The 22201-nt window shown below is 49.2% G+C and overlaps 1 protein-coding gene across 2 annotated transcripts in view; it reads right to left on the minus strand.

Moving 5' to 3' along the window:
* CLDN10 (claudin 10) overlaps positions 1 to 22201 on the minus strand; it is a 161349-nt gene that overhangs the window by 14958 nt on the left and 124190 nt on the right. Inside the window, exons 1-3 of one of the 2 annotated variants that reach the window (XM_056109755.1) lie at positions 19335 to 19645; positions 11059 to 11220; positions 10890 to 10971 (exon numbers count right to left, since the gene is read on the minus strand). In XM_056109755.1, the coding sequence (XP_055965730.1) occupies positions 10890 to 10971; positions 11059 to 11220; positions 19335 to 19554 (464 nt within the window). In that variant the 5' untranslated portion in view covers positions 19555 to 19645. Of the gene's footprint in view, positions 1 to 10889; positions 10972 to 11058; positions 11221 to 19334; positions 19646 to 22201 lie in introns of those variants that run through there. The other variant, XM_056109756.1, reaches the window with a different exon arrangement.

Raw genomic sequence — 22201 nt, forward strand, 5'->3', positions numbered from 1 at the left:
GGCGGAGAGGGGCAGGGTAGCAGGATACGGAAAACACCTTGAGCTTCCCAGCTACAGGGTTCCATTCAAAATCAATCTCGTCAGCAGCGTTCCTGCCATTGGTCTGCAGGAGTTGGATCAACTGATATCTGGTGGCTGGTTGGGCCTCTGCTTTCATTTTTGTTTGAATTTTATTTTTTGTTTGTTTGTTGGTCGCACGTGGTGATATTCAGGGGTTATCCCTGGCTCTGCACTCAGGAATTACTCCTGATAGTGCTCAGGAAACTGATTATATTGGATGCTAGAGATCGAACCTGGGTCAGCCGCATGCAAGGCAGATGCCCTGCCTGCTGTACTATTGCTCTGGCCCCAAATCTTCTTCTTCTTTTTTTTTTTTTTGAGTGTGGGGGCCATAGCCGGTGGTGCTCATGGCTTACTTTGGAGGTTTGTGGGGGACCATATGGGATGTTGAGGATCTATCCAGAGTCACTGATGCAAGGCAAGAGTTGCATGCTGTTGTACCATTTCTGCGGCCCTTACTGTCTACTTCTAGTGAAATTCTATACAGTTTTGAAAATGAAGAGAGGGCCAGAGTGACAATACAGCAGGTAGGATGTTTGCCTTGCACGTGGCTGACCCGGGTTCCATCCCCGGGTTCCAACCCCATATGGTCCCCTGAGCAATACCAGGAGTAATTTCTGAGTGCAGAGCCAGGAGTAATCCCTGAACATCGCTGGGTGTGACCCCCCAAAAGTCAAAAAAAATAAATAAATAAAAATAAAAATGAAGAAAAGGGGCTGGAGCAATATAGTACAGCAGAGTTGTGCTTGCCTTGCACGTGACTGACCCAGGTTCAATCCTCGGCACCCTAGATGGTCCCCTGAGTCCCGCCAAGAGTGACCCCTGAGGTCAGAGCCTGGAGCAAGCTCTGAACACAACTGGGTGTGACCCCCCCAAACCAAAAATAAAATTAAAATAAAGAGAAGTGCTTTTCTCCTTTGGGGGATGGTAGGGACTCCCAATCAGTACTAGGAGGCCTGGGGGGCACCCCAGAGATATTTGGCCAACTGGACCAGCCAGTTCAGTGTCTGGGCCCTGCGAGGCGGTGCTGCTCAGCAGTGGGGCTCGAGGGCCACCAAAGCCCCTGGAAACAGTGCCGGGGCAGGGGAGAGTGCTGGGGAAAGAAGCTGGCCTCTGGCACACCCACTCCCCATCCCTGAGTATCTTCCCGGAATGGCCTGGTTTGTTTGAATTTCATGCTAGGTCTCCTTTAGACCAGACTCTTCTTTCCCCCCTGAGAACCGAGAGCCTGAGACCAACTCTTGTCCCTCTGTATCTTTACATGTTTACATGTTTCCCTGAAGTGAACCTCAATAGACCGCAGAAGGTCATGAGATGCCTCATGCCTGCACCCGGCTTCTGGGTGAACCTTAAAAGAAGGAAATAGAGGGGCCCAGAGCGAAGGCCCTGCACACACGGGGCCTGAACTGGACCCTGGGATCCCCAGACACCAGTTGGGAGCCACAGCAGGCCAGACCCAGACAGCAAACTAGAGCGCCTCATTTCATCCTCCCAACCACCTCAACAACTGGGCATCCCCAGGTGACAGGTAAGGAGCCCAGACCAGGGAGAAGGGACTTCTCCAGGTGACACTGCTATGAAGTGGTCACACAGCCCAGGGCTTCCTCCCCAGGGGCCTGGCTCGTACACAGGATGTGATTGCTGGTCCTGACTGACCCTAGCCTCAGGCAGACAGACAGACAGCCATGCTGCCAAGAACAACTGTCCCTGCTGCAAAGCCACCAAGCCTGGGCCCAGCCAGAAGAGATTCCAGAATCAGCAAGCTGAGGCCTCCGAGAGGTTCTGGTCAGGTGTGGGCAGAGATGGACCAACAAGTAAGGGCGAGTCGCCTAGGAGGATTCTGGGAGAAGACTGGTGCATGGGGAGCCTCTCCCCAGGGAAAGCACCCTGCAGGAGAAGCAGGGAGCAGCCAGCAGGTAGGAGTATGTGTGTGTGTGTGTGTGTGTGTATGTGAGTGTGCGTGTGTGTATATGTGTGTATGTGTGTGGTGTGTGTGCATGTGTATGTGTGTCCGTGTGTGTCCGTGTGTGTGTGTGTGTGTGTGTGTGTGTGTGTGTGTGTGTGTGTGTGTGGAGAGAGGCACAGGGAAACAGAGAATCACCAATGGACATGGCAAACTGGCAGGAGTCCTGACTTCTGGATTCGGGCAGGAAAAACAAAACACAAAACACACTTGTCCAAGGTGAGGTGGCCTGTGCTACTACTGACTAAGTTGGGCTCGGTGTAGCACCTTCTCCTATTAAACTGCTGGCCTTTGCTCTGTTGCTGCCTCTGGGCACATGAGTGGAGTCCCTTATCAAGAGTCTGGGAGCAGCTGACCCACATTCATTCACCCAAACAGCCTTACTCGTGGATGGAGCAGGATTAAACACATACCCGTAAGTGACTGAGTTATTTTTACGTGAAAGGACAGAATTGAAGTTAAGTATCAGGGCAAGGGTAAGACATCCAGGAAGATCTGTGTAATCTGAATGTGCTTCTTAGATTGTCTATTGTTCACCCAACAGGATCAGTTGCAAGTTCAAGCGGTGTCAAACATGTGCCCAAAACATGTGAAGCCTCAGGCTCCACACCCCTCAAGAGGAGAAGGAGGGTGGGGAGAGGTACAAGAGGAGGAGGAGGAGGAGGAGAAGAAAAAAGAAGAAGAGGAGGAGGAGGAGGAGGAGGAGTAAGAGGAGGAGGAGGAAGAGGAGGAGGAGGAGGAAGAGAAGAATAAGAATAAGAAAAAGAAGAAGAGGAGGAGGAGGAGGAGGAGGAGGAGGAGGAGGAGGAGAAGAAGAAGAAGAAGAAGAAGAAGAAGAAGAAGAAGAAGAAGAAGAAGAAGAAGAAGAAGAAGAAAAGAAGAAGAAGAAGAAGAAGAAGAAAAGAAGAAGAAGAAGAAGAAGAAGAAGAAGGAAGAAGAAGAAGAAGAAGAAGAAGAAGAAGAAGAAGAAGAAGAAGAAGAAGAAGAAGAGGAGGAGGAGAAGAAAAGAAGAAGAAGAGGAGGAGGAGGAGGAGGAGGAGGAGGACAAGGACAAGGACGAGGATGAGGACGAGGACGAGGATGAGGAAGAAGATCAATAATGATGAGTGAGCCAGTTTTGCAAAAAATAGATGCTTGCTTATTTCTAACGACTACTGAGTCCCAGTGGTGAAAACTTTACGAAGCTAAGCTTAAATCTTAAAGCAGATTTGAGAATTGGCAGGAATGAAGCTTTCTTCGTTCTGTGAATTTTTAAAACTCTACAAAGGGAAGCCTGGAGGAAGAGCAAACCCAAACATGAGATTACGGGCACTGAAAACACCAAGAAGCTGAAAGAGAATCGATCTAAACGCAAGCATCCTGTGGGGGAATGACCTGTCCTGGGCTCTAACTTAGCACCCTTTGAAAAGCAGTTTCTTTATGTCAGTCAATTCTTCCTTGGAGCAGTTTATTTAAGAGCACAAAGCAAGACATTCAGGAAGTTAGTGGTTTGGACAACAAAGCAATGGTGGGAATAAAGTAATTAAATGTCAACACTCTAGCCAGGCCCAACCACACCCAGGGGCACCGGTTACCCTACCCTTGCAGGAACAGAACTTTCTCTTGGATTTGGTCGATTTCTGTTGTAACACAGAGGAGGAAGTGGAGTTCGCAACAACCCACAGGGAAGAGTTGAGAAATCATCTTCCAGGCTTTGCAGGTGCCCTAAGACCTAATCATCCCTTGAGTGAGAGCAAAGAAAGCCAAACAAACGGGAGAGGGGTCATGGGGAGCAGGCAAAACGCCAGCAGGGGCAGAGAGAACGCTTTCGAAGACGGCAGCATGTCTGACCATGGCCGCCAGCAAGAAAGCCCTTCCCAGTAAGGGGTGGCAGAGGGACGCTTCCGGAAAGGGCCACGGGCATGACGCAGGCACCTCCAGGTCGCTCTAGCCACAACTGTTGCTCCGGCCCCCGCTGCACGTCATCCACCTTCCCTCATCCACAAAGCTCCCATTGAGCAGCTGGCACAGGGCCGCGGTGGCAGTTCTGAGGAGGTGACTGGTGTGCTCTGTGTTGTTTTTGCGGTGCTGAGGGACCTCCTACGTGCTAGGCGTATGCTCTAAGGGGACCCCATCCCTGGCCTGCATTCCGCATCTCTGACGTAGGCAAACAAGGTGGGTCTTCTCCTGGGTGTCGGGGAACACTCCAAGGCCGATTCAGCAGCTGGAGCACAAAACTCTGAAGGAAAACAACAGTGAACCAACGGCAATCACAAGGCCAGCTGCGGGGGCCCGGGAGGGCCGGCACTTTGGAGAGCTCGGGTGTGGGCGAGCAAGATTGAAATGCTCTCCAGAGCTTGGGCAAGCCGCTGCCTCTCCTGGCCCTTTTTGTTGGGTCAAGTTGGGGTTTAGGGGCCGTACCAACCGTGCTCGAGGGTTATCCCTGGCTCTGTGCTCAGGGATCAGTCCTAGCATGCTTGAGGGACCACATGAGGTGCTAGGGATCAATCCCCAGTTGGCTGCGTGCAAGGCAAGTGTTGTGCTATCTCTCCAGCCCTCCTGGCCCTTTTCCAGGACTGAGGATGATATCATACCTGCCAGGGCTGGAAAGCCAGACTGTTCTGTTTTCTTAAGATTAAAAGGATGAGAAGACAGGAGGGCTGGCTGTCTGCGGGCTCTCATGGGCTCCCTCTGTCCGCCTGAAACCAGAGAAAGAGCTAAACCCGGAAAGAATGAACTGCAGGGACAATGCACCAGGCCCAGAGAAGCCTTTGGACCATGCGGAACTTACTCTCACAGGAGTCAATTAAGATGCTGAAAAAGGGCTGACTCTTTCGGGCCTGCGTTCTCCCTGGAGTACCTACCGTTTCCTCTCCTTGCTTGCTCCGTCAAGTTCACATTCTTTCTTGAGCACGTGTGGCTTCCCCTCTGCCCCACTCACATTTTTTCTACGTAAGGTTCATTCAATAAAAACTATCTTGCGTCACTTAAAAAAAAAAAGATACTGAAAAAATCAGAGCCTTCCTTGGGGGTACCCTGCCAACCCCATCTGTACCAGAGGGGGCTCCATCTTTAGCTCTGATTGTCCAGTGTGGTTTTTCTCCAAGTCCTGGACAAACTAATTAAAGAGAAACCTATCACTACATTCCAGCAACCCTGAGTCAAGATGGGCCGTTCCTTGAGAAACACTCGGAACCTGGCCTTCCGGATGCCCTCAGGAAGGGCACTTGGCCCTGAGTGTGTGGCCAGCCCACCTGAAGCTACTTCCTCACTTGTCTGTCCTCTTGTGATATAGATGCTACTAGAGCGAGTTAGTACACATTGGGGGTTTTTCTAGGAGTTTGGAGTTTGTTATTTTTGTCTGAGGGGGGAATCCCAAGTGATATTCAGGAGGTCCAGGGGCCCCACAAGTGATTCTTGGCCAACCAGGTGACAGATCAGTCACCCCCACTGAGGAGATCACCCACCCAGGAGGCTCCAGGGACCCTGTGGTTCTGAGAACTGAACCCAAATTGGGAGCAGCTGAGGTAGGCACCCTGACCCTGTTGCTATCTCTCAGTTCCCTAGAAGTGAGTTTTATTTTAACAAAGTCAGTGCATTCCTGCAGAGAAATCGCCCATGCTATTTAGTTATTGATTTTGGTAGGGATCAAAGATTTTGCAGTATCTTTATTTCTCCCCCCGTCAGGAACATGGAAGGCACTCTGCAAGTCTTTGTTTGGTTTTGGGGCTGCGCCCTGGGCTTACTCCTGGCTCTGTGCTCAGAGGTCACTCCTGGCAAGGCTCAGAGGAAAGCACCTTACCCACTGTACTGTCTCTTGGGCTCCTGTACATGTATTTTTTTCATAGTAGCTGAGTTGGAGGTCTTAAGCCATTCCCAAAATGCACGCAGGTTCCTCTTTACCGTAGGGAGTTCTGATTCCCCTTATGTTCCAAAATTTTACTTGCTTTTTTTATGCCTTGTTTCTGTCACAGTGAATGATCAGACTCTGACCATTTTTACGATTCTCAGACCCTGACCTAAGACTTTATTTGAGCCATGGATAGGGGGTGGGGGGGCTCCCTTAGAGCAGGATGGGGTCGGACACAGAGATACAAGGAGAGGGGCTGAAGCAATAGCACAGCGGGTAAGGTGTTTGCCTTGCACACAGCCAACCCGGGTTCAATTCCCAGCATCCCATATGGTCCCCTGAGCACTGCCAGGAGTAATTCCTGAGTGTAGAGTCAGATGTGCATCACCAGGTGCGACCCAAATAGCAAAAATAAATAAATAAATAAATAAATAAATAAATCCTTACAGTACTCAGCTGGCTTAGACAACTGGGAACTGACCAAGCAAAAAGTAAAAAGTAAAAAAAAGTGAAAAATCACACTAAGGACAAATGTTGCTGTCTATGTGAAGAAGAGAGTGATTATTAGTCATGGTCAGAAAGAGGAAAAACTCAGGGATACAGAACGAACATCCCAGAAAATTCAGCAATCTAATCAAATAAACCACGAGAAATAGGGTTTTGTTATGTATTTATGACACAAAACTCGAAATCTAGATGTAGCCTTTCAATTCGGTATTTAAAGGAACAGTGACACTTCCTGTTTCAGAGCTGCAGGCGCAGTCTCCAATTCCAGCTTACTGTAGAGGCTCTGAAATCTGTGCCCACATCGTTATCAAGGATTAGGAAAAATCCATGGCAGGAAGCTTGCCAAAAATTGGGTGGGGGCAGGGGGGAATGTGGTTAGGACAGAGAAGGGACCACTATGACAAAGATAGTTGGAAATGATCACTGTGGACAAGAACTGAGCGCTGGAAGGAGACAAAGTGATGTGCCGGATACCCTTTCAGAAATGGGAAAGAGAGAGTGGGGTGGGAAGAGAAGAAAGAAAAAAAGTGTCTGCCATAGCAGCAGGTTGGGGGGTGGGGGGACGGCGGGAGGGAAATTGGGGACACTGGTGGTGGGAAATGTACACTGGTGAAGGTACCGGCATTGGAATATTGGATGACTGAAACCCAGTCATGAACAACTTTGTGACCGTGTATCTCACGGGGACTCAATTAAAAAAAAAAATTGAAAAAGAGAAAAAAGAATTAGAGATAAATTGATAGAACATACTTTTCCAACACAGGCAAGGGAATAAACGTTGTACTGGGGGTGCTGAAGACAGTACAGAGGGAAAGGCACTTTTCTGGCTTGGGGTCCATCCCAGTTTGATTCAAGGTACCACACAGGGTCCCCTGAGCACCACAGAGAGTGATCCCTGAGCACAGCCAGGCATGGCACACGCCCCTCTCCCCAAAGTTGTATTGAGATATAAAGCAATCACTTTTGTGTCCTATTTAATACAATTTGCAAATAATTTTTTTCTTTTTGGGTTATACCCAGTGACACACAGGCTCTGCACTCAGGAATTACTCCTGGCTGTGCTCGGGGGACCATATGGGATGCTGAGAATCGAACCCAGATCGGCTGTGTGCAAGGCAAACGCTCTACCCGCTGTGCTATCGCTTCAGTGCGCTCCTCCCCCACCAAAAAAAAGCATTTTCAAAGTAACAAGCTTCCTTGATAGAAATGACAGGGCCCTAAAACTGGACGGCTACATGCAAAAAAGTGGGCTCAGATCTCTGCCTAACGCCATGCACAAAAGTAAGATCGAAATGGATTTATGACCTCAACATCAGACCGGAATCCATAATGTTTATTGAAGACAAAGTTGGCAAAACTCTCCACGATATTGAAGTTAGTGGTATCTTCAAAGATGTCACGTCACTGGCCGAGCAAGTGAAAACAGAGATAGACAAATGGGACTATCTTAAACTAAGAAGCTTCTGCACCTCAAAAGAAACAGTGACCAAAATACAAAGACAGCCTACAGAATGGGAAAGAATATTCACCAAATACACATCCGACAAGGGGTTGATATCAAGGATATACAAGGTACTGGTTAAACTACACAAGAAGAAATCACCCAACCCCATCAAAAAATGGGGCGAGGAAATGAACAGAAACTTTCGCAAAGAAGAAATCCAAATGGCAAAAAGGCACATGAGAAAATGCTCTACATCACTAATCATCAGAGAGATGCAGATCAAAACAACAATGAGATATCATTTCACACCACAGAGACTGGCCCACATCCATAAGAACAAAAGCAACAGGTGCTGGCGCGGATGTGGCGAGAAAGGGACCCTCCTTCACTGCTGGTGGGAATGCAGGCTGGTCCAACCCTTTTGGAAAACAGTATGGACGATTCTCAAAAAATTAGAATTTGATCTGCCATTTGACCCAGCTATAGCACTCCTGGGAATATATCCCAGAGAGGCAAAAAGGTATAGTCGAAGTGACATCTGCAATTGTTTGTTCATTGCAGCACTCTTTACAATAGCCAGAATCTGGAAAAAACCTGAGTGCCCAAGAACAGATGACTGGTTAAAGAAACTTTGGTACATTTACACAATGGAGTACTATGTAGCTGTCAGAAAAGATGAAGTTATGAAATTTACATACAAGTGGTACTACATGGAAAGTATCATGTTAAGCGAAATGAGTCAGAAAGAGCGGGATAGACACAGAAAGATTGCATTCATCTGGGGAACATAAAGCAACAAAACGGGAGACTAACACCCAGGAATGGCTCAGATTAGTACCAGGAATTTTGTTCCATGACTTGAAGGCCAGCCACATGTGCTAGGTGAAAAGGAAGCTCAGATAGAGAAGAGAGCACCAAATAAAGGATGTTGTGAAGACCCTCCCAGGGTGGGAGAGACATGCTAAAAGTAGTCTATAGACCAAACATGATTGCCACTCAATGCCTCTCTGGCAAAACACAGTACCCAAAAGAAGAGAGAGAGAACAAGGGTGAATGTCCTGCCACAGCGGCAGGGTGGGACGGGGGGGGGGGGGGGATGGGGGGGTGGGAGGGATGCTAGGACCCGTGATGGGGGAGGATGGGCACTGGTGGAGGGATGGGTACTTGATCATTGTATAACTGAAACCCAAGCACAAAAATTTATAAGTCTATAAATGTACCTCATGGTGTTTCACTAATAAAGAAAAAAAAAAAGAAATGACAGGGCCCTGCTCGGTGGCTCTCTCCCTCGGAACAGACACAGCATGCTATCACACAGACCATGAAACAAAACTATCACACACTTCAGCTTGCACGCTCAGATCATAATTCAATCACCCCCAAGTTCCCTTACACACAATTCTTTCTTTTTATTTTTGCTTTTTGGGTCACACCCAACGATGCTCAGGGGTTACTCCTGGCTCATGCACTCAGGAATCACTCCTGACGGTGCTCGGGGGACCATATGGGATGCTGGGAATCGAACCTGTGTCAGCCATGTTGGCTGTGTGCAAGCAAACACCCTCCCCGCTGTGCTATCGCTCCAGCCCCCTTACACACAATTCTTGACCTCTTTCCGCAATTTAAAAAATGGGAGTTACGGGACAGGAGAGACAACACAGTTAAGTGTGTTCCACTTGCAGTGCTGCCCACGTTTCATCTCCAGCACCCCATTTGGTCCCCAGAGTCTGCCAGGAGTGATCCCGGAGTACAGAGCCAGGAATAAGCCCTGCACACTATGGGGGGGGGGGGGGTGGCCCCGAACAAAATAAAACAGAAGTTCCAATAGGACCAACTTCCCTAAAGCTTCTCTAAGCTTTTCTAAGAATAAAAGAAAGCAATGCCTGTAGTAGGCTGCTGGCTCAAAGGACAGGCTGATTAAGAAAGGCAGAATTTAAAATGTCCATTTCCCAAAATTTTGAACCACGCCAGAAAGAGTAAAGCACTCCTGATGAGTCACTAAATTTTGTGAGTTTAGTAATTTCTTTTGCCCCCTGCCCCAAAGAAGCCCCAAAGCACAGAGGTTCTGGACGGTCACTCCCAGTGACATTCAGTCAACTGGACCAAATGGTTGAGGGTTGAGTTCTGGGGCCTGTGAAGTGGTACCTGGGCACTGTGCAGTTCTGTGAATCAAACCCAGGGTTCTCGTGTCTGTCTATAGACCCCTGAGCTATCACCCCTAACAATTACTTACATTGTGTTTTTTTGTTTGTTTGTTAGCTTTGGGGGCTACCCCTGACAATGTCTGGGGTCGGGGGTCACTCCTGGCAGGATTCGAGAGACCCTCAGAAGCTGGGGATTAAACCCAGGCCTCTGACACATAGCACATGCTTATTCTGTTGAGCTGTTCTCCAGTTGCCTCCCTAAATCCCTGCCCAGTAATTGCTTAAAAAAAAAAAGCCCAAAAACTCAAACATTTTATCAGAAAATGAAAAAGAATCCCAGTCATGTGACTGTAGTGTATAACGGATGCACATGGCTTTTTCCCTGAGGGATTCGGGCATATGCTCATGGATGGAATATTTGATAGATGAATATTTCTAATATGGCATCCCCAGGACTCCCGAAGCAAAGAAACGCCTAGGGAAACGATAAAAGGCAACAGACCGTGGCTCTTACACAACCACACTGCCCAATTGATCTACAAATGCCAGAGCATTCAGCTGCAACCAGGACTAGTGACATGTGAAGAATGGGGCCACTTCTAGAACATTCTTTAAAATCCTGCATCGTGTACAGTCTCTTTAGTTAAATGAGGTACAACAGTTTTAATGAAGTTTGTTATATAGATTTCAGGTGTGCATCCTGGGGAATCCATGCTTGCAGATATTGTTTATGTTCACAATTAAAAGTCCACTTCTCTCCGTCACCATTCAACTCACACCTTTTACTTGATTGACTACTGTGGTCCCCCAAACCAAACCAAAACAACGATGACCAAAGTCTCAATTCACAAGCCCTGCAGAAAATGCATGTACCTGAAATCAGAATACCCATTGAGAGCAATTTCCTGCCAGCTAGAGGCAGCCTGAACAAGCATTACTTACTTTTGCTCGACATAGAGAGGATCAAAGAATTCTGTTGTGATTTTGTTGGCGTACAGGGAGCAACCAGTCATGGAGCAAAGCCCTGGAAGGGACAGAGGGAAAGGACCACGGTGAGTGTGAATTGGTTCTCCGGATGCAGGAGCTGATGGGGATGGAAGCTTCTAGTTACCTGACAGTATGAATACAATCCCAGCCAAACAGGCAATCTTAGCTTTGGCTTGATCCGAACCTCCGACTTTGGTGCACTTCATGCCAAAGAGTGCAAATATGGAGCCAAAGAAGCCCAGGCTGACAGCGGCGATCATAAGTCCTCGGCATGCCTGGATATAGCCTACAATGAGAGTTGTATGAATTGTTGTGTGAATTGAGTCATTGTGTGAGCATCAAGTGTTGGGTGGTCCAGGGGGAAATCCTCAACTCCTGATCTCCTTCCTTATCAAAACCACTGTTCTGCTCTTTGCCAGAACCACCCCTGTAGCCCAGACACAACTGGGAAGACACACAGGAAAGGGATGTGATTTAATCAGGGAGGTGGAGTACCAGGCATGGGGCATGCACCTTCCAGTTTGGGGGATGCACATGCCCCCCGGCTATATCTCAGAGTATACTATTCCCAAAGCACAGATGAGGAAGGAAGTGAAGATGCCATAAAGACAGATCTGGTTTAAGGTTGAAAAGTGGATTCTATACAGAGCTGGTTGCAAAATCCACACCACACTGCCTCCCCCGACCCCAGGAGCGTCTACCGTGAGCTCAACCCTTGCATGTGGAACCTTTAAATTTACCTCCTCAAAGTTTTGACATTATACCGCTTACAGTTGGGCAGCCGGGCTGTTCAAAGGGCTAAATCTTCTGATATTTGCAAAATCTTGTCAAAGAGACCCGCTGGCGTATCAGTATGAACTCTGAAGAGGCTTATCAACATGGATTTTTAAGGCATTCTATTATGACATGTAGAATCAGCTTGGATTGCAACAAGCTTTGGGGGTTTGGTGGGAGAAAAATAGCTGACAATTTCCACACTGCATAGAAATGGATGCTTTCAAAGCAGCCAAAAAGTTGGTGCCTTTAACCATTTCTTCCCCATCACTCACTTTCTTAGGCACATGTTTTTTTTTCCTTGTAGAGTGAGGGGTGGTAATCTTCAACTCAGCTTTTGTCCAGACACTCACAAATTTGAAATGAACAGAGTTTAAATCCAATTATCAAAGAAGAGATCTATTTCCATTTCCCACAGGGCCATATTTTAACTGAAAATAGGAATGGCACATACTGGTACAAGTAAATAGTTATTAAAAAAATAAATCTATAGATAATTAGACACATACATACATTAGGTTTGTGTGGGGAATCCAACTTTTAAATTTGGAAGACACTCCTAAGTTTCAGGATAGAGCAAGTCAGGTATTCTTTGGATTCAGTAAAATTCTAGAATAAATAATAATTCTAAACTGTGTGCTTCAAAAATTTGAGGACCATTGGTGGCAGGTGGAGTCCAATTCATGTTTCTCTGGGAGAAAATAAATTCTGAATGGTGTTTTGGTGGTGGGGGGAGATGTCATACTCGACACTGCTTCAGGGACCGGATGGTGCTGAGGATCAAATCGGGGTTTCCTCTTGCAGCCCATGGAGCCATCTCCCTAGTTCCACAATATTAAGTGTGTTCCTAGGATCTTTTTTGCAACGATGTTCTCCTGAGTTGTAAAAATGAAATTCCGCCTCCACCAATGTGGTCGGGTCTCCCATTGTATCACTTCCAGGCTGAAAACACTTTTCCCGATGGCAAGACTATCAAATCAGCAAAAGTTGCTTATTTCTGTTCTGCTTTTTGCCAAAACCACCCCTGTGGCCCAGACACAGCTGGGAAGACACACAGGAAAGGGATGTGATTTAATCAGGGAGGTGGAGTACCAGGCCTGGGGCACGCACCTTCCGGTTTGGGGGATGCACATGCCTCCCTCTACTCCCCACCCCCCAGCTACATCTCAGAGTGTACTATTCCCAAAGCACAGATGGAGGAGAATGGAGGCTTATTTTGGTAACAAGAGTCATACTGGAGGCCTGGGCCTCTGCTGCCAAATCTGGACCCAAAGCTATTTTAAAGTCCAATCTCATGTCCTCACCAGATTCCCGGATGCAGGCAGAGGCACAGACAGGGCAAAGCCTTGTGTGTTCGGCAAGAGCCCCTGAGGCTGACCACCGCTGGGTCATCACCGGCATCACTCCAGCCAATGGAACCCTATGGCTTCTTTATTATTTTTTTTTCCAACATGTGTATGACAGTGATGACGGTAAGCGCCCAGTATCACTGTAAATCGATGAACAACAGGATGACAGTGATTCAGTGATACAGTGATACTGGAATTTGTGGTTTTGAGGTTGTTTTAGCTGATTCTAATCACTTAACAGCCAACACGGTACTGTTTTGGCGCTTAACATCATCACTGTCATACACATATTGAAAAAAAAATCTGTCCTAGAACACTTGCATCACACACCATACTTTCCATGGACTTATGCAATCTTACACACTCTGAACAGAAAATGTAAGAACCTAGAAAAAAACTGATATCTGACAGTATGGTCGTTTATTTACCCAGTGGTGAACAGAGAGAACTCCAGGCTGATGGAATTTCTTTCCCCTCCCTATACCTGGGAAAATGGGAGTTGTATTTAAAGTTCTAAAATTCATCTTACTGTCTTCTGAGTTTCTCTCTGCATTCGCCCATCTTGTTACTGGCAGCACCTGACCATCTAATTTCCCAGCACACGGATGAAGGGGTCGGCAAACTGGGATGGGCGCAAGTTCTCTATGTACCCACCAAAAGCCTGACCTGGATGATCAGACACATTCCTCCAGTGTGCAGGAGGTAGGAGGGGTTACCTACCCTTCGTATGAAGAAAGACACTTTGCCATTTCGACCTCTAGTGAGCTTCTCTGAAACGGGGACCAAAGTGGAAGGACTGGGATTCTCGGGGATCGACTTCCTTCGAATTGCCACTGAGCTATTAGGATTCCTGAGGTGTGACGCTTAAACCCACCCACTGACTCAGGACCTAAGTGACTTCCAGTAGTTTATCACTTGCAGAGTTTATCATTTGCAAGGCAGACCTCACTGCCTTGCCCTTTCCCCAGTTCCGGAGGGCAAGACTATAAGTAACACGGTTCAGGGAGGTGGAAGTAAAAACCAGCCAAGGAGGCTATTATTTTTGACAGGGCTAATTTACTGGGCCCGTTAATAGCTAATGAACACATTAAGGTGCTGAGGCATGAAAATATTTACTCAGAAGTTCTCTGAAGTATAATTTATAGTTCATTCTCTGGGAAGAAATGGCAAACATTCCCACTAACACAAATAGGTGGTGAAAGAAACCTGGCAGAAGGAGACTGAGCCGAGGAGCCACTGGGCATTTGGAAGGAGCACGAAGAGTGAGGCACAGAGAATGCCAGCCCACCCGGCCTTTCAGGGGCCTTTGGAAAACAGAGTGGGTTGTAATGGACCCATTCTGTTGGAGGCAACACCCAAGGGGGTGTTTTCTAAGTGATGTGTACCTTATTTTCCATTCAAACCAGCAGCAGTAAAAATATCCACATGTGAGGAGGAGAGAGGGAGGAGAGAGAAAGAGGGAAAGAAATGAAGAGAGAGAGAGGGAGGGAGGTGGAGAGAAAAGAAAACAGAAGAGAGGGATGGAGAGAAGATGGAGGAAGAGGGAAGGAGAAAGAGGGAGAGAGATGGAGATAGGGGGAGGGAGAAGGATGGTGAGAAAAGGGGAGAGGAAGGAAGAGAGAGGGATGGAGAGAGAAAGGGAGAGAAAGGAAGAGAGAAAGAATGAGGGATGTAGGAAAAGAGAGGGAGGGAGAGGGATGGAGAGACAAAGGGAGAGAAAGAAAGATAAAGAGAGGGGGATGGAGGAAGAGAGGGAGCAAGAGGGATGGAGAGACAAAGGGAGAGAGAGAAAGAGAGAGGGAGGGAGGAAAAGAGAGCAGGAGGGAGACAGAGAGAGAGAGAGAGAAGTGCTTTGCTTTTTCTAGAAGTAAAGTTCGCTGAGTGCAGACCCTTTGGGAGAAGAGTAGTCTGGGGGACAGGCATGAACTCTGCATTCTTCTATTTTCCCCACTGTGTGCCCTTGATTTTATTGCTCAAATCTCTCTGAGCCTCCTCTGTAGAACCTGTCTCTTCTGCAGAACTGAGGTAAAGTCCCCTTACTTCCCAGGATAAACCAAGAGGATGGGGTGTGCTAAGAAATTAATCCAAGGGGTCGAAGCGATGGTATAGCAGGTAGGGCACGTGCCTTGCGTGTAGCTGACCTGGGTCTGATCCCTGGCATCCCACATGGTCCCCTGACTACTGCCAGGAGTAATTCCTGAGTGCAGAGTCAGGAGGCAGACCTGAGCATGGCCAGGTGTGGCCCAAACACAAAAGACACTCATCAAAGATTCCTTCCCATTATTCTACGATAATCTGAGCAGAAATCACAGCTGGCGTCTATACAGGACATCACTTTACATCTACATGGTTAGCTTGCATGGGCTTCGTTTTTCTTAGAAGGAAAAGTAGGGTGACAAGGATACCCCTCTGACGATGAGGAACCAGCACTTGGACCTCACATCAGGAACTCGAGCAATGATTCCACCATCACCCCAGCCGCTGAGAGGCCATTCTTCTATCTAAGATGAGACGAGAGCAAGTCGCAAGCCTTCTCCTCCTTATATTTGCTTCTTAGTCTAGAGTAGTGTTTCTCAACCAGGGGCCAAAAATGGCCATGAGTGTGCCCTCATATTCCTGATGAAATAGTGTAAATGGGGGGGGGGGGGGTTGCAAAGCACAAGACTAGAAAGACAAGTGGTAGGAGAGAAGGCCACAGCAAGGAAACAGGTCACAAGGGGGATACAGTCAAAGGACGTTGAGAAACACACAGTTGATGAATGAGTACAAACAATCAAGGGTCTGAGCTTCTGTCTAGCTGATGGGGGAGGATTGATCTGTGTAGAGCTTCTGCTACCACTTCAAAAGCCACACCGGGACGTTCATCAGAACCATGGGGGTGCTGGGAAGTGGTGGACAAGCAGAGGGGCCTGTTCCACAAAGTTTCCTTTGTAGGAGGTAGTGACCATCAACATCTCTATACAGGAAGATGGACCTGTGGGGTGGCTGGAGAGAGTACAGGGCTAAGGCACTTGCCTTGCACACAGCTAACCCAGATTGAGCACGACAAATGGTCCCCAGAGCCCTGCCAAAAGTGATCCCTGAGGACTCCCAGGGTGGGGTGAGTAGACACCCTTCCCGCCCCAAGGTTACCCAGCCCTGGGAGCCAAAAACCCCCAGAACTCAACCACTGCTATGCTCACAGCCACTCTCCACATGCTCGGGCCATGCCTCACACACAAGTCAACCTATTCCTGGACCACACAGCCACAAATGTGGCGGTGTTACACTTCATAGGACACACCCTACCCAAACTCCAAGAGTGCCATATCACACTTGATGGGGTTCAAAGTGGGAGACAACTAGCCTTAGAGGGAAATATGTTTTTACAGATATATATGTATATATGCGTGCACACACACTCACACATACATATATAAAAGCACACAAGGTTCAACCTTCAGCAACATGTTAGTGATCTCTTATAGAAGGGCTTAATGGCCCCTGTGTGAAAACAATCTTCACACTCTTTCCTCTAAGGATACCTTTTTGTAGCATTTTCAGCTCTTTTTCATAACAAACAATACAAAATATATTATCTCGGTTCTGCTTTGGGGCAGGGATTGGGGTTCAGGAAGGAAACATCCAAAATATGGTGGTTGGGAAGGTGTCATGGTGGTGGAATCGTTGTTTGAACATTAAATATAATCAAATATTGTGAACTACTTTATAAAATAAAAAAAAATTTAAAAATGATCCGTGAGCACAGCTGGGTGTGGCCCCCAGAAGAAACAAAATAAAAAGGAGCTTTGTGGCAGAGACCCACAAATGTTACTCTGGAGGCCAGAGAAAAGCTGGTCTGTCATCTCGGGGAGAGGGAATGCCTTCTTCAGTCATGGAGGCTGAGCCAAGAGGGAGAAACTGGTAAATCTGCTTGTGGCACAAACTTCTCTGTGTGAGAAAAGCTATCAATCAAAACGCCGTGGTAAATTCAAAGGCGAGTCACAGGCCAAGATGGGAACAGAGATCACAAGCCAAGGATGGCACCCTGAATTTGAAAAATAAATCACTCCAAGGGGAACTGCAGAACCATGGCAGGCAATTCCCAGGAAAGAAAATGGATATAGACAGTGAAGAGTCAATACATGCAGCATCTGAAGATCAAAACTGCGGGTTGTGAGATGGTACTATGATGATGCATGACACGGGGTGAAGAACTTAGTGGTTAGACTCGTGTGAATTACACACGCACAGAAATCTGTGTGTGGAAACAAGCATCCATGGCCAAACCAAGCCTATTTCCCAGGATCTACTATAAAAATACACATGTGAAGGGGGGAGTATTATACAAACCTTCAGTAACGTGTTACCAAAGCTACCACCAAGTATGGGGAGGTGGTGAAATAAATGCGTTTGTCCTGACAAACGAATATGACACAGTCACTGAGAGTGACATCGATAGGAACTGTCTTGGGAAGGCATTTTGTAATCTGTATGCCTGAGCAGCCACGGACACCTGTGCACACCTGTGTATAAACGTCATTCTCAGCTCCATTCTCAACGACTTCTAGAAGCTGGTTACGGGGACCCTGTTAGGTGCTTTTCTCCCTCACTCCTTTCCCTGCCTCCCAATCTCTATTTCTATCCTTTCCTCTTTCACGTCCGATGCAGGAGAATGCATCACCCAAATAGTTCCAGAGAGAATTTCTCTCTCTTCTCCCCCAACCGTTCTCCGGACTGCAGTCCACCTACCATATTTCAACGAACAATCAGAGCACTCTCTTTTAAAGTAATCATACATACAGGCACAGTTTCTTAAAGCTTTGCCTAATGGTCACACTCCATGTTTTGGCGAACACACACACACACACACACACACACACACACACACACTATGATTATGCAGCTCATTTTGGTATCTATGAGCTCAGTCAAAAATACAGTTACAAGAGGAAAAACTGTGCTTAGGACAGGATGTCAATGCTCCAGAACGTGAAGCACAGAAGCAAGAGCCTACATGCTCCAGTCTCTCTGGATGTGGGCAGTGCAGCACACAGCAAGTTCAACAGCAGTGACATGGAATCCTCAGGGGTCAGCTACTCATCTCCCACACCAGGATGCAGAGCAGACTCAGGGCCACCCACCCCAAACCCGACACTATTCCCTTTGCTTTGAGACCCCACCTAAATGCCACGTGGAGCCCCAGTTTGCTTTTCTGTGGCCAGCACCCATCCCACGGGAGGGAGTTTAATCTTGTCTTTTATTTGCTCAGCAAGGCAAATAAAAACTGGCCGTGCAGACCATAAAAGAGCAAGAAAGCACCCCAAATCCGGTCATCGTCGGGTGCTGGATTCGCCTCCCGTTCCCACCAGCTATGCTGCCCCCCCATCCCACTCCCCCGGGGAAGTTTTAACCGAGCAAAGACCCAGGGCGCTTGGAAGCAACCGCGGTGACATCTACGGGTGCGCTTTGCAAGGAACACAGAGCTAGTCCCGCGCGTGCACATCCACCGACCGCTCTGATGCAATCCTGGCCGACACTGCACGCAGAGCAAGCCCTGAAAGAGCCACCGGAGCCAGCCAGCCGGCAGCCCTCGAGAGCGCCAGGGACGCAGGACTTGGTCTTGCGCACAGAATTCTTGGCGACCGGGATTCTCTCCCAGCTGCGCAGGCAAGAACTATTTTCCGAAAACTTGCACGAAGCGTTCAAGCCCGGATACGATTCAAAGTGGCTCTCTCTCTCTTTATTTTTTTATTTTGAGAGGAGGAGGTGTACCCCTTCCCCTCGCAATAGGTCACCTTTCCCTCAACTACTTTGGAAAAAAAAACAAGGCAGCGTTTCCAGGGAATTAGGAAGAAACCGAACTCGCCTCGACAAGCCACGGCGATCCCAGTTTAATCAGAATATCCCGCTTATTTATTGGGGGGAAGGGGGGAGCTGCCTTGAAGGAAAGGGGGTGGGGGAGAGAAACTCAGATTGATCCCAACAAACCGCTCCCCAAATTTAGGGAGGTGGGGTCCCAGAGCAGAGACCTCAACGCTCCGCCCGCGCAAAGTCGCTTCCCTGCAAATCCTGACACCTGATCGCCCGCCACCACCACCAGGGCCCGGTGGGCAAGGGCCAACAGACCCGAAGAGGGGTCCCGGGCTGGACCAGGAATGGGGGGAGCGGGGAAAGGGGAGGGGGCGGCCCCGGCTGGCGGGGAGGGATCGTAGGAAGGGGGCCTGGGAGAGAGAGGAGCGCGCGGGGACCCCGGGGAGGGTTTGGGCGTGGGACTGGGGGGTGGGGGGATGCAGACCGTCCAGCGCCAGCATGGAGGGGAAGTCCTTGCAGTTGGAGACCCCCGTGGAGTCGGTCACGCACGTCTTCCACAAGTTGGCCCAATAGGTGGCGGTGGTGATGACCGTGCCGTCGATGGTGGACACCTTCCAGTAGTCGGTGGGCAGCGTGGACGACACCAGCACCCAGCCCGAGATGGAGACCATGAAGGCGATGATCTCCGAGGCCGTGCTCGCCATGCCGCCCGCTGCAGCCGCGCTCGCTCGCGCCGCGCTCTCTCCCGCGCCGCGACCCCCACGCCCGGCCCTGCAGCTCAGCCTCCGCCGCCGCCGCCGCCGCCGCCGCCGCCGCCTCCACCTCCACCGCGGCCTGCTCCGGCCACGCCCATGCCACGCCCCGGACCCGCCTCTCCCTCCCTTAGGCCCCGCCCCTGACACGCCCCCGACACGCTCCCACCGCTCACACCCGCCGCCAGGGGGCGCGCGCGCTGCCGCCTCCGCCTCCACCTCCGGGCGCGCTCAGGGCGGTGGGCGCGGGACCCGGGACACCCACCCGCGCCCCAACTCCCAACCCCCGATCGGCGCCGGCGGCAGGGCACGCACTGGCACGTCCAGCTTCCCCGGTAGAAGCAGAGCAGAGGAAAAGTCTTTTGCGCGCCCAGAGAGGAAGGGCACGGCTGGGAACACACGCGTATTTGCGGCGCAGCCCGGGTCGGGAACCAGCGCGTAGGGGGCGCGCGGACCCGAAAGGGGCTCACTCCGCGCTGGAACGGGGCTTGGGGGCACCCGGCTGGCTGTTCCTGACGGCTGCCCAGCCTGGGCTCTCCAGAGTCCCGCCACTCCTGGGGGCGCGGTGCAAGGCCGCAGTTCCGCACAGGTTCCTCCTGCCTGCTGGACCTGGGGCTTGAGTGTTCCAGCCCCCTGCGCACCTGCTGGACACGCATTGGACACGTCTCCCCGGGCAGAGGGGCGGGGTGGGGGTGGGGGTCTGCCAGTTCCCAGTTCTCCGAGGCTTGCTCTCAGAATAGCTGGTGCTGTCCCAGAGAAAATCACATTGCCACAAGGGTGTGCGGTGGAGGGTAGTTAAGTTGGGGGAGGGGGGTGGGGGGGTAGGGATACTGGGATCCGTGCTGGTGGGAAATGGGCATTGGTGGAGGGATGGGTACTTAATCATTGTATAATTGAAACACAAGCACAAAAATGTGTAAGTCTACAAGTGTAGATGATGTCATGATGTCTCACTAATAAAAATTAAAAAAAAAAAAGATAGAGGAGGGTTCATTTATGGCAACCTTGGTTGGAAATGACCACCATGGATAAGAACTGAGTGTTGAAAGTACGTAAAGGCATATACATGATAATCTTTCAGTATCTGTATTGCAAACCATAATGCCCGAAATGAGAGAGAGAGAGAGAGAGAGAGAGAGAGAGAGAGAGAGAGAAAGAGAGAGAGGAGAGAGAGAGAGAGAGAGAGAGGCAGGCAGGGGTGGGTGCTGGGAAATTACAGGTGGAGGGACGGAGGTTGGAACATTGTGTGACTGAAACCCCATCATGAACAGATTTGTAATGATTTATCTCATGCTCTATCTCATGGTGATTCAATAAAATAAAAAATATTATAAAGAAAAAAAGGAAAAGAAAATCACTTTGCACCTTGCTTGACTCCCCCTGCCCCCCCCCACACTCACACACTTCTTTTAGCCACCTCCCCCTCTCATGCCTAATTGAAGATCCAACTCACTCATTCCTTCACTGCTGTCTCAAGGTAAACAAGGAGATCAGCATGTACTTTCAGCAACTGAGGCCACAGATCTGGACATAAATAAGAGGACAAGGACACTGGTTTTATTATGGATTTCTTTTGGCCCCGTCCAAGCTCTTGCAGTTCTGGGGCTGAGCTGTTCAGGATTCACTTTTTGCCAAAAGTAACCAAAGGTCTAAACCTTAGCACGCGGCTAGGGTAAAGCTGGTTGGATCATCTCTGAGTTTCACAATCTTTATCACGGGGACATTTTGGTTGGTTGGGGAGCCTGTCCATCCCTGTCTATTGTCCCTCTCTTTGTTATCTTTGGCTTTGGCCCTTGTGTCTGTGGAGAAGAAAGGGCTTTGGACTATAGTGGAATCATTTGAACGTCAGTGTGGAGGGACTCTCAGCGGGGCCCACCCAATCTAGATCATTTCGACCATTTCAAGACCTAATGAAAGACTCTGTGCGGGGTCTCATCTCCGGGGCTCTGGCTTCAGCTCAGGGTGAAGTATCCCAGCACTGATTGGTTTTGGTAACCTTTAAGAGCCCCTTCAAGTGGAATCCAAAGGTGTCTTTTTTGGGGGGGCTTTTTGGGTCACACCTGGCGATGCTCAGGGGTTACTTCTAGCTCTGAACTCAGGAATCACTCCTGGGAGTGCTCAGGGGACCATATGGAATACTGGGAATTGAACCTGGGTCAGCTGCGTGCAAGACAAACGTCCTGCCCACTGTACTATGGCTCCGGTCCCCAAAGGTGTCTTTTGAACTTGCATCTGAATGCTGCAGCGTGTGCTGGGAGTGCCCATCGTGGGGCCTGTTCTTAGGCAGGGCTGCAATCAACCCTTCAGGAGGTGTGTGGGATCATGCGTGGCCGGGATTTCAATGAGAGTTCACGGTGAGGGTGGTCAGAAGGGGGCATGGCCACCCTACTGTCGTGAATTCTTGGTCCCAGTGTGTCCTTGTGTTTTATGCTACCTTCACTGGTGAGTCACCCTTAAAACCACATTGGGAAGCACCAACCGGCTGTCATGCTTCTCACGGGCCCTTTGAGTCCCGACTACACAGTGTCCTCTATTCTTTGGTCTGTTTTCCCTGTTAGTGGGCTCTTATCACCCACTACCTTGCCCTTCAGCTGCTTCC

Source organism: Sorex fumeus, unplaced genomic scaffold, assembly GCF_029834395.1.
Source record: "Sorex fumeus unplaced genomic scaffold, SorFum_2.1 ptg000008l, whole genome shotgun sequence".
Taxonomy (NCBI): Eukaryota; Metazoa; Chordata; class Mammalia; order Eulipotyphla; family Soricidae; genus Sorex; species Sorex fumeus.